Here is a 15,060-nt window from a genome sequence, read left to right as displayed (position 1 = left end):
TTTTTAAAATAAGCTTTATTTCTTTTGCAGTTAGGGAGCTCTCTTGGGCACGTCTATCTTATTTGACACATGTGCAGCTCCCCCAACCCCTCCTCCATATAAAACCCCTTCAACATACGGGAATGTTACTTTCAAACACTAACCCAGCTATAGATCATATGATTAGTAAAAGTAAAGGTTTCCCTTTGACATTAAGTCTAGTCATGTCTGACTCTGGGGGTTGGTGCTCATCTCCATTTCTAGGTCGAAGACAGGCGTTGTCTGTAGACACCTCCACTGTCCTGTGGCCGGCATGATTGCATGGAGCGCCATTACCTTCCTGTCGGAGCGATAACTATTAATCTACTCATATTTGCATGTTATCAAACTGCTACGTTGGCAGAAGCTGGGGCTAAAAGTGGGAGCTTACTCTGCTCCCTGGATTCGAACCTCCAATCTTTCAGTCAGCAAATTCAGCAGCTCAGCGGTTTAACCCACTGAGTCACCAGGGGGCCCAACTATATAGGATTTAGAGGGCATCCCATATAGGATTTCTTTGGATCCGACTGAACAAAAGCACTTTCATTTCCTTTGGGGTTGGGGCTCCGGCATTGCTACTTTCCACTTCCAGTTCTGCTTGGAGAGCTCTCCAGAGAACAGAAAGCTCCCAAATGCAGATGTGGGAATGCTCCAAAACCACCCACTTGTGCAATTCAACCTTAAATGGAAGGAAGAAGCAGGCCTTTTGTAGGGCCCATGAGGACTCCCTGCTCTAGCCCTGTCTTGAGCCAAAGCTGGACTAGATGGCCTCTAAGGAGCCCTTCCCTCCTCGGATTCAAGAAGCAACATCCCTGAACTTTCTGCATGCCCTGTCTTGGTTTGAAAGAGATCTGTGAAGGCAATGTTTCTCAACCTTCCTAATGCCGCGACCCCTTAATACAATTCATCGTGTTGTGGGGACCCCCAACCATAAAATTATTTTCGTTGCTACTTCATAACTGTAATTCTGCTACTGTTATGAATTGTCATGTAAATATCTGATATGCAGGATGTATTTTCATTCACTGGACCAAATTTGGCACAAATACTCGATATGCCCAAATTTGAATACTGGTGGGGTTGGGAGGGGGATTGATTTTGTCATTTGGGAGTTGTAGTTGCTGTGATTTATAGTTCATCTACAATCAAAGTGCATTCTGAACTCCACCAACCATGGACTTGAACCAAACTTGGCACACAGAACTCACATGGCCATGAGAAAATACTGGAAGGGTTTGGTGGGCTTTGAACTTGAGTTTTGGAGTGGTAGTTCACCAACATCCAGAAAGCACTGTGGACACAAACAATGATGGATCTGGACCAAACTTGGCACAAATTCTCAGTGTGCCGAAATGTGACCACTGGTGAAGTTTGGGGAAAATAGACCTTGCCATGTGGGAGTTGTAGTTGCTGGGATTTATAGTTTACCTACAATCAAAGACCATTCTGAACCCCACCAATGATAGAATTGGGTCAAAGTTCCCACATAGAACCCCCCTCCAGCCTCACATGTTCTCCCTTTCCCATATAAACCACGCTGCCATGCGCCGAGCACACCTGCTCTCCCCTCCCCTCCCCTTGGCTGAGAGGCCGGCTGAGAGGCCGGCTAATCACAGTGGAGGAGGGCTTTTGGGGGGAGGATTCACCGTCTGTTTCCAAAAAGGAAGAGAAGGACAGGCAGAGAGATCTCTGCCAAAGTGGTTCCTAAGGCCATCAGAAATATATGTTTTCTGATGGTCTTTGGAGACCCCTCTGAAACCTCCTCGTGATTCATCCCCAGGGTCAGAAACACTGCTATAGAGGGACGGATTGTTTTCTGGCAGTAAACACAACAGAGACGAAGTTGAGAGAAAGACCTCTATGGACAAGAGGAGAAGGCCCCAAACAAAGCATGTGCAGATGCATCAATTTATTTAGAAAAGCTTTATCGGTTCAAGTATTGGAAAACATTGTTGTGGGTTATAGGCAATATGGATGTATTAGCCGTTGAAGAGGTCCTCTCGAAAGGCGTGTTGTATATGGAGCAGCTATTATTAACCCTCGTTCTCGAGTGGGAGTCTTTGCTATCTTTGTTTGACTTGGAGTCCTAGCATCCTTGACCCCGGCTAGCTGCTAGGACTTCTGGGAGCTGCAGTCCAAGGTCAAAAAGGAATGGGTTGCTGTGAGTTTTCCGGGCTGTATGGCCATGTTCCAGAAGCATTCCCTCCTGATGTTTTGCCCACATCTATGGGAGAATGCTTCTGGAACATGGCCATACCACCTGGAAAACTCATAGCAACCCTATGATTCCAGCCATGAAAGCCTTTGACAATCAAAAAGTAATGCATCCATCGCTCTAACTTTTGTGTCTTTCACAGCTACTGGACTATGTCTGCATTATATGAGGGGTAACCTTACTCTACTGATATAGTCTTTTCTTTTTCCAGTTGACTGATTAGAATCATGAATCTGAAGCTCAAAGAGTCTTCATTGAATTTCTGGCCAAAGAAGGTTGTGCACCTAAGGAAATCCATCATCGCTTGAAGAATGTTTAGGATTTGGTCCCTTCTGACTTTTACCTGTTCGGACCTCTGACAGACAACCTACGTGGTTTCAGATTCAATGAAATTTCGAAAATGGTTTTGATGCCTGCGTTAAACAGTGGCGCAAATGTGTCCAAATTGATGGTGACGGTGTTGAAGGGTAATTTTGTGGAGAGGACAGTTCAGGTTTTCTGCTGTTATAGGTTCATTCATAAAGTTTTTATGACACAGGAGCCAAAGGTTTTTAACCTACCCTCATAGAATCTGGATGTCTGTATGTTCAATGTTGTTCTTTGTGTAAAAATGTCAAAGTTCTGTTACCCTTTCTCATACTGTAAAATTGCAATAAAAAGAACCTATGCTTTAATGTTATTGACAAGCTCTTCATAACACAAGCACATCTCAGATGAGTGCAAATGGAGAAGCCCTCTTCCAAACCAGAACCATTGGACCTGTTGGTCTTCTGGAGGTGCTTGAGCTGTAACTCCCAGGTTCCCTGGCCACCCTCAGTTCAGGTCCAAGGGCTGCTGGAGAATGTAGTCACTGACCACGGAGTGGGCTGAGCAGTCTTCTGAGTGGAAAGGGTTTTAGAGGCTTTGTCTTAATGATCGGGCAGGAAGCTATTGAGCGTGAGGCTGTCAGCCTCGGCCTTGGTGCCATTCTCCTGCAGCATCCGCACCCGTTGCACCCGGGGGCCTTTTGCCCGCCCCTCCTCAGCCTCCTCAGCAGCCAGCAACGAGGAGATGCACACCATCTCAGTCTGGTTGTGTCGGTTCAGGCGGTAGGCCTGCCTCTGGCGCCACAGCAGGCCCGCCATCACTGCCGCCATGACAATGAAGACACCAGCCACAAGGGCAAGCAGGGAGATGGCCAAGAGACACTTGCCCACCATGCTGGTGCTGCTGGCAGGGACAGGGGACACGGTGGTGACGTGAGGGACATGGCTTTCTTTCCCCTTAGTTCCAAAACTGGTCCCAACTGGACCAAGACTCGGCCTCCCTGTTATGGCAGAGGTGTCAGTGTCGTCCATCAGCACCTTCACTGGCACAGTTGTCCTGTGGTACGGTGATGGCCTATACTTGGAGCGGGGTCTTGCCGGCTTGCGGATCTCTGTTGTCTGAGCGGGCGCAGTTGATTGGTCTTCCCATAGCCCATCTATGGTTGTTGTGAGAAAAGGTGCAGGCCTTCCTTTGGTTTTTAGGAAAGTCTTGAGAGTGCCAGGTTTCAGGGCTGCTGTGGAGCTCTCCATGCCCAACATCTCCGCAGGGGCAGACGATGAGTCGTCGTGAAGCCATGGCCAATGTTCTGTCGTGGCGAGCACTCCTTTAGCAGGTGGTAGCCTTTCCGAGGACGTCGCGGGGCCCATTTTGGACACAAGATGGGTCCCATCTTTGGGAAGCTTGGCTTCTTTGGCAACGCTGGATGCCGGAGACTGAGTCACTGTAAGGGAAACGGTGATAAGCCCTTGCATTGGTTTCTTTGGAGTTGTCACACGATCTGGCATTTTGGGGATTTCACCAAGATCTTTCTTGGGGGATCCCTCCATAGCTTTGGAAGAGTTGTGAAGCTCAGGGCCAGACTCCCTCTTCCTCCGGAACAAAAGAGAGTCTTGCAGGCTTCCGTCATCGGACGACTTCCACTCCCATCGTTTTTGGGGAGAGTCCCAAAAGTTCATGGGGAAGCCATCTTGGATAGGGAGCTGGGCAATAGTGATGCTTGAAAGGAGCATCAACAGCAAGAGCCAGAGCAGAGCCATTCCACCTAGAAGAGGCAACCAAAAAACATTACAAATTGTGTCTCATCCCCCTTCATCTGTCTTTTCGGAACAAAATGTATGAGCGTGGGTCAAAAAGTAATGCCTGAATTGCTCTAACTTTTGTTTCTTTCCCAGGTACTGGACTATCTATGTATGATATGATAGAGGTAACCTTATTCTACTGATATAGCCTTTTCTTTTTCCAATTGACTGATTAGAACCATGAATCTGAAACTAAGAGAAACAGTCGTCATTGAATTTCTGGCCAAATACGTTTGTGCATCTAAAGAAATCCATCATCAGTTGAAGAATGTTTATGGGGACACTGTAATGGACATCAGCAATGTTTGGACCTCTGAAAGACGACCTACATGGTTTCAGATTCAATTAATTGAATGACATTCAAACAGCCCTCAAATCATGGGTCATAAAGCAAAACCCTGAATTTTTCCAAAATGGTTTTGATTCCTGGGTTCAAATGTGTCCAAACTGATGGTGACTATGTTGAACAGCAAGTTTTGTGTAGAGGACAGTTCAGGCTATGATCTGGAGCAACTTCTTCTGTTATAGGTTGATTCATAAAGTTTTTATGACACATGAGGCAAAACTTTTTGACCCAGCCTCATATAACCCACCCAGCACCCAGCCCTTTTCCTCCTCCTCTGACCTCTCTCCAGTCACATTGGCTTTTGAAGTGGGGTAGAGAAGGGCTAGAGAAAGTCAGGGTCATTTCCATGGCTGAGTCCAACTTGGACCTCGCATTCAACCCAAGCTGGGCTTTGCTCCCCACCCATTTCCTGTGTAGATCTAATCTACAGCCGAGCGAGCGGAAGATGAACTAAGGAGGCATTATCTCCAGCACTCAATCCGAAAGCAAGAGAGATTAACAGAGGCCAAGAGCATTTTTAAAAGGGAAAACCGTTAACAGCAGCTTTCATCCTGCGTTCTTCTGTGAGTCCCCCCTTTCAATGGTTCGGAAAAGACATGGTTTTGAACTATGAATCTCAGGTTTCTCCTGCTCTGTCCTTGTTATTGGTACTCGTTGCTCAATGCTCTGGTCTCTGGATCAGCTCTAAAGAAGCTCCTGATGTCTTCTACATGATACCCCTTCAAAAATGTAAAGATGGCTCAATCACCATCTCCCTTTCACTAAGCTCCCTCACTTACTCCTCTGACAGCAGAGCTTTTAACCTAGAATGGCATTGGTCTTTTTGGCCACCACATCACACTGTTGCCTTGTCTGTTGCTACAGCTAATAATAATAATAATAATAATAATAATAATAATAATAATTTATAATAATAATTTATTATATATTAGGCATGAGGCAGGTTACAACACAATGAAGAGAACACGAACCTTGCAAAAATTCAACAAAGATACATATTTCTATAAAAGATCCCACCCAGGTCTCCTCCCTTCTGCCTTTGTTTTTCCTATCTTTGTATTGTGTCTTACACTTATCCCTCTTGGCCTTCCATTTTCTAAATTTGGGCTCTCTTCTGACTCACTATGGGGACATTTCAGAGTCAATGAGACCTTTTGAAGCCAGAGCTGTGTTAATTCAGACTCTCCGTACAAAAATGAGACCAACCTTGGAGACCAACAGGGAGAAACCATTTGGTAGACTGAACATATCGAGACCAAGTTTACTTCCTGGATGAACAGACTCTACGGGTGAATTGCCAACAAAATGCAAAACCTCTGGGTGCGGGGAGGAGGTGGGGAGTTCAGGAGGAAAGATGTTGCTGAAAGCAACATCCTCTGAATGGCAAGATTGGGATTGAGAGTGAATGAGAAAGGAGATCCACCCGTCTCCTAAGGCTGAGACTTGGTGCTGTGAACAGTCTCTCCATTCATGGTCTTGGAAAGGAAGAGTCCAAGAGATGAGTATGTTTCTGTCTGGAGTCAATCCCTGGCTGACGTTATCAGGACCTAGCAGGAGCCAAAAATGAGATGGAATCTGTTATTGGGATCTAGTGGAAGCCCAAAAGGAGATGGGACCTGTTATCAGGACCTAGTAGAAGCCCAAAAGGAGATGGGACCCATTATTGGAATCTAGCAGGAATCCAAAAAGAGATGTGACCTGTTATCGGGACATAGTGGAAGCCCAAAAGGAGATAGGACTCATTATCGGGATCTAGTGGGAGCCAAAAAGAAGATGGGACCCATTATCAGGACTTACTGGAAGCCCAAAAGGAGATGGGACCAATTATCGGGATCTAGTTAGAACCCAAAAGAAGATGGGGCCCGTTATCGGGATCTAGTGGGAGCCAAAAATGAGATGGGACCCATTATTGGGACCTAATGGAAGCCCGAAAGGAGATGGGACCCATTATTGGGATCTTGTGGAAGCCCAAAAGGAGATGGGACCCACTGGCTGTCAGAGAGTTAACACTGCCTTTTCCGCCTGTGTCATTCGCCTCCACCAATGGGAAGGCCTTTGAAAGGGGATTCCGTGGGGATGTGTCTGGGTTTGGGTAGGGGAGTCCTGTTAAGTTGCCAGAGCCTGGACCAAAGGTGGCCCAAAAGGACTCAAGACTGCACTTACCAGGTTGCAGGACCTCCAGGAAAGCGGTGTCTGGGTCACAGGCGTTGGAAAGTGCACAAAAGCAGAAGGGCGGCCGGTGCTCTGGCAGCGCCTGCATGATGCAGCTTCCTTTTGTGGTGGGAGACTTGTGGGTGACTCTCTGGGGGGAGGGGCCAAGGGTGGAAAGCCTCAGCTTTCAAAGCTACGTTGGAGATTGGCAACATTTTTTCGTGGGGGAGATTCAGAGGCGCTAACACATTGTTGTTATTGTTTTTGGAGAGGGTCCAAACATGCCTCATCCAGTGCTTTGGATAGTGAAATGTGGCCCTTTCTACCACATAGCTTCTGTTCATGTATAGCTGACCCAGATCCCTTATGCCAAGCACATTCAAAGTCCAGCCCAGGGGCCAATTGCAGCCCCTGTTCAAATTTCCACTGGCCATCTCTCTCCAGGCCTCTCTCCCTCCTTCCCTCACTTATTTCCTTCCTTCCTCCCTGCCTTTCTTGACAATCAAAGCCTCCCGACAGATGGCCATGCCACCTTTGTTGAAAACACTCCAGAGACAGTGACTTTGAGGCAGCATATGCCACAGCCTGAAAAGGCTTGAAGACTCACAACAATCCTAAGTAAGTTGATTCTCTCCTTGTGGGCCCACCCTTCCAATTGAAAGACTGGCATGTTTACATTGGATGAAATTGTTGTGTTGTTTTTAGGGGGGTTGGAACTACAAATAAAATATATGCAGTGTGCATAGGAATGTGTTCATGTCCGTCCGTCCCCGTCCCCCCTTCTTTGGAGGCTTTGAAACAAAACCTGTCAGGGGAGCTAGATTGTGTCTTCCTGCCCGGCAGAAAGGGTTGGATGGCCTTTAGAGGTCCCTTCTTACTCTAGAATTTGAAGATTCTAAGGAAATGAAGTGGGTCCACACATCTCAAGGACGCTCAGCCAGGCAACCACCCAAAGGTCCGTCGCCCGACCTCGTTACCATCAATACCCTCCTTTCGAAAGGAAGCCAGCCTCCGTGGACTTGCAAAACTCAATTTCACAACCCCTTCAACCGGACTTCCTCTCTGGCTTGAGTGCCGAGAAATGGCCAGCCGGGATTTGGAAAGGCAAAGCACCAAATGGCCCTCTGGAGACATTGCACTGGGACTCCCGTTGTCTACAGAGTCTGAAGGCCTTTGGCCTGTCTGGGAACAGTGGGTATACGTTTATCGGAAAGCATGCTTCTCGGGACATCTGAAGCCCCATCCACACTGCCACATGCCTCTATTGACTTGTGTCCAATGCACCATCAAATCTAATGTGCACCCTAATTTTGGCAAGGTGATTTAGCCAAAATCGGTGAGCATTAGATTCAAGTATATACAGTAATCCATCCAGTTTCTGAATCCAGGTTATCTGCTTTGAACCGATTATATGGCAGTGTAGATCCAACCTGATGCAGACTTGGAAGAGTTCCCTTCCAACTGCCTTGTGCCCTGCCTTTGTTGACATTGATATTGCAATTCTACTCATAGTTAAGCAAGTTGAGGTCTGATTGGTATCAGATCATAGCCAGAGGGGTGAGAGGCGCTGTACTCTTCAGCAATTTGGTACGGCTCACAAGACTGTTGTTTTCAGAGAAAAATGGACAAAAAAGAAAGACACTGAGCGGATTTTTTTGTTTTGTAACCAATCATGACTTTTAATCTCTGAAATCAGAAGCCAATCCCCAGACAGACCCCTCCAGGCGCTCTATAAGAGTGCATCCCTCCCTTGCGAGGCACTGATTCTGGACAAGACTTGGTCTCAAATGGCCAAAGGGGGTCAGAAATATGGAGAGGATGCCCCTGAGTTTCTTAGAGGGGCTTTTGGGGGCAAAATGTTGCAACCAAAGTTGCTCTGGTACAAGTTAATAAGGGAGGAGTGCCCCCAATTTCTACTCAAAGTGCCACTGGTTCCTTTGCCCACACAGACATCGCCACCTATCCCAATGCACTTGCCCATCCTGGGCACATTTCTGCTCGCCCTCCGAATGAGGGTACACTTACGCTTGCACACCCGCACCTTCCCAACTTGCATTGATCCCTTTCATACAATTCCCCACACTACCGCGCCACCTCCTCTCTGCCCCTAGGCACAGAATCGTCCTGTGACACTCTCAACATGAAATAATCTTAATTTTAAAAAATACCAGACCACCATCAATGTTCCAGCTATTGAACAAAGGATGTCAATGCATGCTTCTTTGGAGTTGGCATATATGTATGTGTGTGTGTATTTCACCACAGAAACAGAGGCATTAATCAACTCTTTGGAGAAACTGGGCCACTCCTTGTCCAGAGAAGTCACCTTCCTTGCCAAATGCTAGCAGCGACTAGGCCTGGTTTGGGGTCTGGTCCCTGTTGGGGCATCCTCAAGGGCACTGTAATCCTATCTTCTTGTCCCACTCTGACATTTGGGGGGAATCTTTAATGATGATTGCTCTTCCCAGACCCTTTCGCTTCCCAACCAAACCAAGCTTGGCACAATCAACTGCCCAGAAGGATCCCAGCCAAGAGACAAGGCCTCTTTTGCTTCAGGATGCTATTTCTGGCAAGGCTCTACCAGCTTCAGGCCCTGGATCACAACCACATCTGCCACCGGCCATGGGTTTCCTGGTGTTGTGGAACCACACCGCCAGAGGCCAAGGAGGAAGGGAGGGTGATGTGCCAAGACTTCAGAAGGAAACCCCATTAAGGGAAATGGGACTCTACTGTGGTGAGGTGGCAAATGCCATTCGGGGCTGCTAGGAGAGGGCATATGCCATTTTGACCCCACTGCAGTGGAGCCTCTCAACTCCCAGAAGCCCTAGCCAGATTGTCCAATGGTCAGGAAGTCTGGGAGCTGAAGTCTGAAACATCCAGAGGGCTGCTAGTTGAATAGGCCTGATTGAAGGCGGTTGGCTGAGAACCTTCTCTAAAGTCCTAGACTTCAGAGGCCATCATCTGAAAACGGTCTCCAAAGTTAACCCTCTACGGCCATCATTTGGGGACCTTCTCCAAAGCCTTCGCTTTTTGAAGTCATCATCTGAAGACATTCTCCAAAATCTTAACTTTCTAAAGCCATCAGCTGAGGATCTTCTCCACAACCCTAGCCTTCTGAGGCCATCATCTGAAGATGGTCTCCAAAGCTAATAGCAGGCCTCTTCAACCTGTGGCCCTCCCAGTGTTATGTTAAGGAATCCTGGACACTGGACAAGCTGGAAGTAGGGGCTTCTGGGAGTTGGAGGCCTAAACACCGGGAGGGCCGCAGGTTGAAGATACCTGCCTTTAGCTTTGGAGTCCGTCTTCAGATGATGGCCTCAGAATGGCCAGGAATTATGAAAGCTGGAGTTCAACAAAACAGTTGGAGGGCCACAGCCTGAATTTCGAATTGATTTCGAGCCTTGCCTGGTTGCCATGGGCAATTAGGTATGACATACAAGCATACAGAGGAGTCGAGACAGGAAGATCAGGAATCAAATACCTAGGCCCGATGCCTTGGCCAAGAGGAATGCCCACTCTGCAGAAAGACTCAATGGAGGAAGAGCTCCAGCCCTTCCTTTACCTGCTTCCCTACCAGAAAGAGACCAGAAAACACTACTGCAAGCTCCAAATGTTTGTGCAGCTCTTCACACAACCCCAAAAGATTTTCAATTACTGGAATTAGTCAGCTTGTACCATTCCGGGAAGGAACTTTTGCCACTGGTCTTCTCAAAACAGCAGGAGAAATGAAACAAACGCTGGCCAGGAAACATGGACCCAGAAATAGGCAGGTTAGGACACTCTTCAGATTAAAGTAAAGCACAAACAGAAGGTTGGAATCATGGCAATGCAGACTCTGATATGCAGCACAGGACAACCAAGTGTGTCCAACGGGGAGGGAGAAGAGGGAAGGGTCTGTGGCATGGTTTTGAAGCACAGGGGGTCATCCCCCTCCCGTTGGAGGGGTTTAGAGGCTGGAAACCATGACAGGGTTGGGTCTGCATCAATGGCACGCAGAACATAAAATACTGCAAAATGGTAAAGAAAGGAAAAGAAAGTGACATTTGGATTTTGGCAACTTTCGAGTTAAAACAAACAAACAAACAAAAAAAAACCCAAAGAGTATTATTGGCATTGTGGTCCCAAAATCCGAGGAGGCCTTTCCGATTGCTTCGCAAAGGAGTTGACGCAGTGGCAACTCAGCAATAAACACGAAGATAATAAAGGGGGAATGTTTCGCACAAAAAAGCTCAACTCTGGACACACGGCATCGACGACGACTTCTGGATTTTCGGAGAAGATTCCCAAAGGCTGTGGGAAGGAGAGGTGCCCTTCCCGGGGCAGTGGCCCCTCCTGCCAACCCAGAGCTCTGCCCTGGGCCCCAGTTCAAATCCTGATGCCTGCCCACCTGCCTTGCATCCCTCCCCCAAGGCCCTCAAATCGCCATCTTCGCCACTTGCTGTTCAAGCCTGGAAAGCCGTTCGTCTTGCTGGGCGATTGTGTCTTTGAGGGACTTGAGCTCTTTCAAAATCTCGTCCAATTTCGCATCATTTTGCTGCAACACAAGAGAAAAGAGGCCCGGGGTTAGGGGGCAGACACAGATACCACCCATCTGAGGAATTATTATTAAACCGCTAGCTGCAGAAAAACCTGCTGACTGGAAGATTGGCAGTTTGAAGCTGCGGTCAGGGAGAGCTCCCACTGTCAGCCCTAGCTTCTGCCAACCTAGCAGTTCAAAAACATGTAATGTGAGCAGATCAATAGATACCGCCTTGGTGTAAAGGTAAAAGGTGCCCATACAGCCATGCCGACAAAACACGACCAGAAGGGTCTATGGACAACAGGCTCCTCAATATGGAAAAATGGAATAAGAGCACCTCCCCATGGCCAGAGTTGAGCATCGCCTCCAGACACCAGAGATGGAAAGGGAAACCATTGCCTTTGTTTGTGTATTGTATGTCATTGTTCACTGTATAAAAGGCATTAAATGTTTGCCCTATATATGTGTATACTGTAATCCACTCTGAGTACCCTCAGAGAGATAGAGCAGAATATAAATAAAGTGTATTATTATTATTAATAATAATACCCCTCTCTACCTCTCCCGAAGGAGACTCAAGAGCAAAAAGCATTAGCATACAATTTAAATCATACCACTATGCAAGCATTAAAATAGGATTAAGTATAAACAGGACTGAAAAAATCCCAGTTATTCCACTGTGAGTGGGCCAGCAAGAGAGAATAGCCTCAGTGTCCTGGACTGCAGATCCCGAGGATGAAATCCACTCCCAATTAAGGCTTGGAAACAGATTCCTTTTATTATCCTGACCAATACTGGATGGAGAGAAAATTGCTTCTGCGCTTTTCGCACAAAAGGCATTGCAAATATCCTCAACCAAAATTCCCTCCTCATTTTTGCCCCTCTCCCATCTACTTTGTTCATGGATTCCCAGGCTTTAATGCCATCTATTGCTCTATTGTGTTGTCGAAGGCTTTCATAGCCAGAATCACTCAGTTGCTGTGAATTTTTTGGACTGTATGAGAATTCCATGGCAGAAGCGAGAGACATTTTTTTCTACTAGAAAAGGGCGGGGATTTAGGTTTATATGCTTTTACAATTGCATGTCAACTATTTCTCAATCGGTTGTAAAGGTTTTAACTCTTGTTTTTCATACCGTCAATATTTTGTTCTATTTTAATGCCTCCATTTTTTGGTTTTGTATTGTATTGTACAGTACTCGTTTTTACTGCAAGCCATTTTGAGTCCTATTTTTAGAGAGAAAAAGTGGGGTATAAATCTTTAAAGAATATGTGATTTTATAGATGTCTTTGTGTTGTGCCATTATTTTGATGTATTATATTAATTATATTTTATATAAATTATATTATTATATACCTATATATTATATATTATGATATATATTATACGAATAATATAATATAATATAATATAATATAATATAATATAATATAATATAATATAATATAATATATCTTCTGTACACATAATAAAAGTGAAAATATGTATGTGTGTGTGTGGCTGGGGTGTCCACTGACAGACAAACTCCTGCCTCCACAAACAGCTGAAGATCCCACTACTCAGGACACACCAAAGGCCTTCCCTCCAATGACACTGCAGGTTATAGTGAGGACCATGAACATGAACAAGAGCCCTGCCAATGTCCTCCACAAACACCATACTGCCCACCACCCAAGTGAAGGCTTTCATACAGGGACAATTTTCAGTTTTCTCCACCACAGACATCCCAGTGTTTCTGACTATTGGTGTGGAATTTGCATGACCCCGCCCACTGCCTCTCCTTTAACCCTTTCCTATTCTTTTCTATGGCACAAAGCAAATAGAGGAATTGATCAGAAACTGAACGTACAAGAGAGGTTTGGGGAGAATTCACCAGTAGGAGTTGTAGATACTGGGATGTATAGTTCACCTGCAACCTAAGAGCACTCTGAACTCCACCAAAGATGGAATTGGACTAAACTTGGTACACAGAGCCCGCATGACCAGTAAAAACTACCGAAGGTTTTGGGGAAATTTCACCTTGATTTGGGGGAGTTGTAGTTCACCTACATCCAGAGAGCAATGTGAACCCAAACACCAATGCATCTGGACCACTTGGCACACATACCTGATATGCCGAGATCTGATTACTGGAGAAGTTTGGGGGGACCTAACTTTCCTTTCTGGAAGTTGTAGTTCACTCACAACCACAGAAATAGTGACCTCCACCAATGATGGACCTGGACCAAACTTGACACAAAGAACCCCCAAGACAAACTCAACCTACTAGAGGGGTTGGAGGGGACTGACTCACCATAGTGGGAGTTGTAGTTTACCCTACAGCCAGAGAGCACTGAACCCCACCGAAGATGCATCTAGAGAGCAAACTTGTCCAACATGACAAACTTTAAATACTGATGGAGTTCCTCGGGGTTAACCTGGCATGATGTGAGTTATAGTTCACCCACAACCTTATGCATTTTGTACAATTCAAAAATTGACTTTTTCAAATAACCCAGGCACTGCCGGGTACCCAAGCTAGTATAATTCATTATATATATATATATATATATATATATATATATATATATATATATAATGAATTATAATAATTTTATTATGATGATAAATTTGAGAACTTTTGAGATGTGTCTCGTACTCCTTCCTTGAAAATAAAACCAAAAAACAGGGCATTTTTTTCACAGACCTGAGAAGCCCAGCAGCTTCTTTTGACTCACCGGGTTTGAGGAATCGGCTGCTTTCTTTGGGGCACTGATGAGATCACTCTTTTTGTTGGCAGTGGGCTTATTGTCCAAGATGTTCTTCTTGACCACCTTGAGGTCCCGGTTCTTGCCGGGGATGTAGCCGTGCTTCAGGGAAATGAGGATGGGGTTGGCATTCTTGCCCTCAAACCATTCCTCGGCTTCCAGAGCTGCTTCTGGGCCAGCTGTATCTGGGTACAAGTCATCTTGGAAAAGGTCGGACTGCAAGAAGGGGCAAGCAAAAGGATCAGCATGTGCAATGGTGGAAACCCTCCTCAAGGTGTGATCAATAGGATATATGTTGTCGAAGCCTTTCATGTCCGGAATCATTGGGTTGCTGTGTTTTCCCAGAAGACATCACAACCCTGTTTCACCATTGCCTCACCACAAACTACTTCCAGTGGGACAATGAATTCTATGAACAGAAAGATGGAGTGGCCGTAGGGAGCCCTCTCAGCCCAGTCATAGCAAATTTCTACATGGAACACTTTAAAAAACAAGCCCTGGAAACAGCAACAAAAAAGGCAGCGGGCTTATTGTCCAAGACAATATGGTTCAGATATGTGGACGACACCTTTACCATTTGGAGCCATGGAGGAGAAGAACTAAAAAGGTTCCTGGACCACCTTAACAGCATCCACCCAAACACCCAATTCACCATGGAAAACTGCCATTTCTAGATGTCCTAGTTATCCACAAACCCAATCAACAATTGGGCCACACAATTTACAGGAAATCTACAGGAAATCCACACACACAGATAGATTCCTAGATAAAAACTCCAACAATCACCCAAGTAAAAAAAGCAGCACAATTAGCAGACCGTGCAAAAAGAATCTGCGAAGTCCACTTCCTCCAACATGAACTGAACCACCTCAACTGGGCTCTACAGGCCAATGGATACTCTACCACAGACATCAAAAGAGCTGCAAGACCAAGAACAAGCCATGAGAGGAAAGACAAAA

The 15,060-nt window shown here is 46.0% G+C and overlaps 2 protein-coding genes across 6 annotated transcripts in view; both read right to left on the bottom strand.

Annotated features, from left to right (window-relative positions):
* Positions 1-1,912: 1,912 nt before the first annotated feature.
* Positions 1,913-8,429, bottom strand: SELPLG (selectin P ligand). Its single transcript, XM_060786106.2, has 2 exons — positions 6,848-8,429; positions 1,913-4,301 (listed from the first exon to the last, which is right to left on the bottom strand). The coding sequence occupies exons 1-2, from the start codon at positions 6,942-6,944 to the stop codon at positions 3,142-3,144; spliced, it is 1,257 nt and encodes a 418-aa protein (XP_060642089.2). The 5' UTR covers positions 6,945-8,429; the 3' UTR covers positions 1,913-3,141.
* A 56-nt stretch (positions 8,430-8,485) lies between these two features.
* The window catches only part of CORO1C (coronin 1C), an 83,219-nt gene continuing 76,644 nt past the window's right edge, over positions 8,486-15,060 (bottom strand). For all 5 annotated transcript variants that reach the window (XM_067473063.1, XM_060786110.2, XM_067473060.1 and 2 more), the window contains 2 exons: positions 14,072-14,317; positions 8,486-11,369 (listed from right to left, as the gene is read on the bottom strand). In XM_067473063.1, coding sequence (XP_067329164.1) covers positions 11,250-11,369; positions 14,072-14,317 — 366 coding nt within the window. In that variant the 3' untranslated portion in view covers positions 8,486-11,249. The remainder of the gene's footprint in view (positions 11,370-14,071; positions 14,318-15,060) is intronic.

Source organism: Anolis sagrei, chromosome X (genome assembly GCF_037176765.1).
Source record: "Anolis sagrei isolate rAnoSag1 chromosome X, rAnoSag1.mat, whole genome shotgun sequence".
NCBI lineage: Eukaryota > Metazoa > Chordata > Lepidosauria > Squamata > Dactyloidae > Anolis > Anolis sagrei.
Note: the sequence above shows the minus strand (reverse complement) of the source record. Positions and strands in the feature narration are given on the sequence as shown.

Coding starts and splice junctions, on each gene's coding strand:
- SELPLG (XM_060786106.2), bottom strand. CDS start 6,944: ATGCAGGCGCTGCCAGAGCACCGGCCGCCCTTCTGCTTTTGTGCACTT. Junction 4,302..6,847: donor CCTGGAGGTCCTGCAACCTG/GTAAGTGCAGTC, acceptor TGCCTCTTCTAG/GTGGAATGGCTCTGCTCTGG.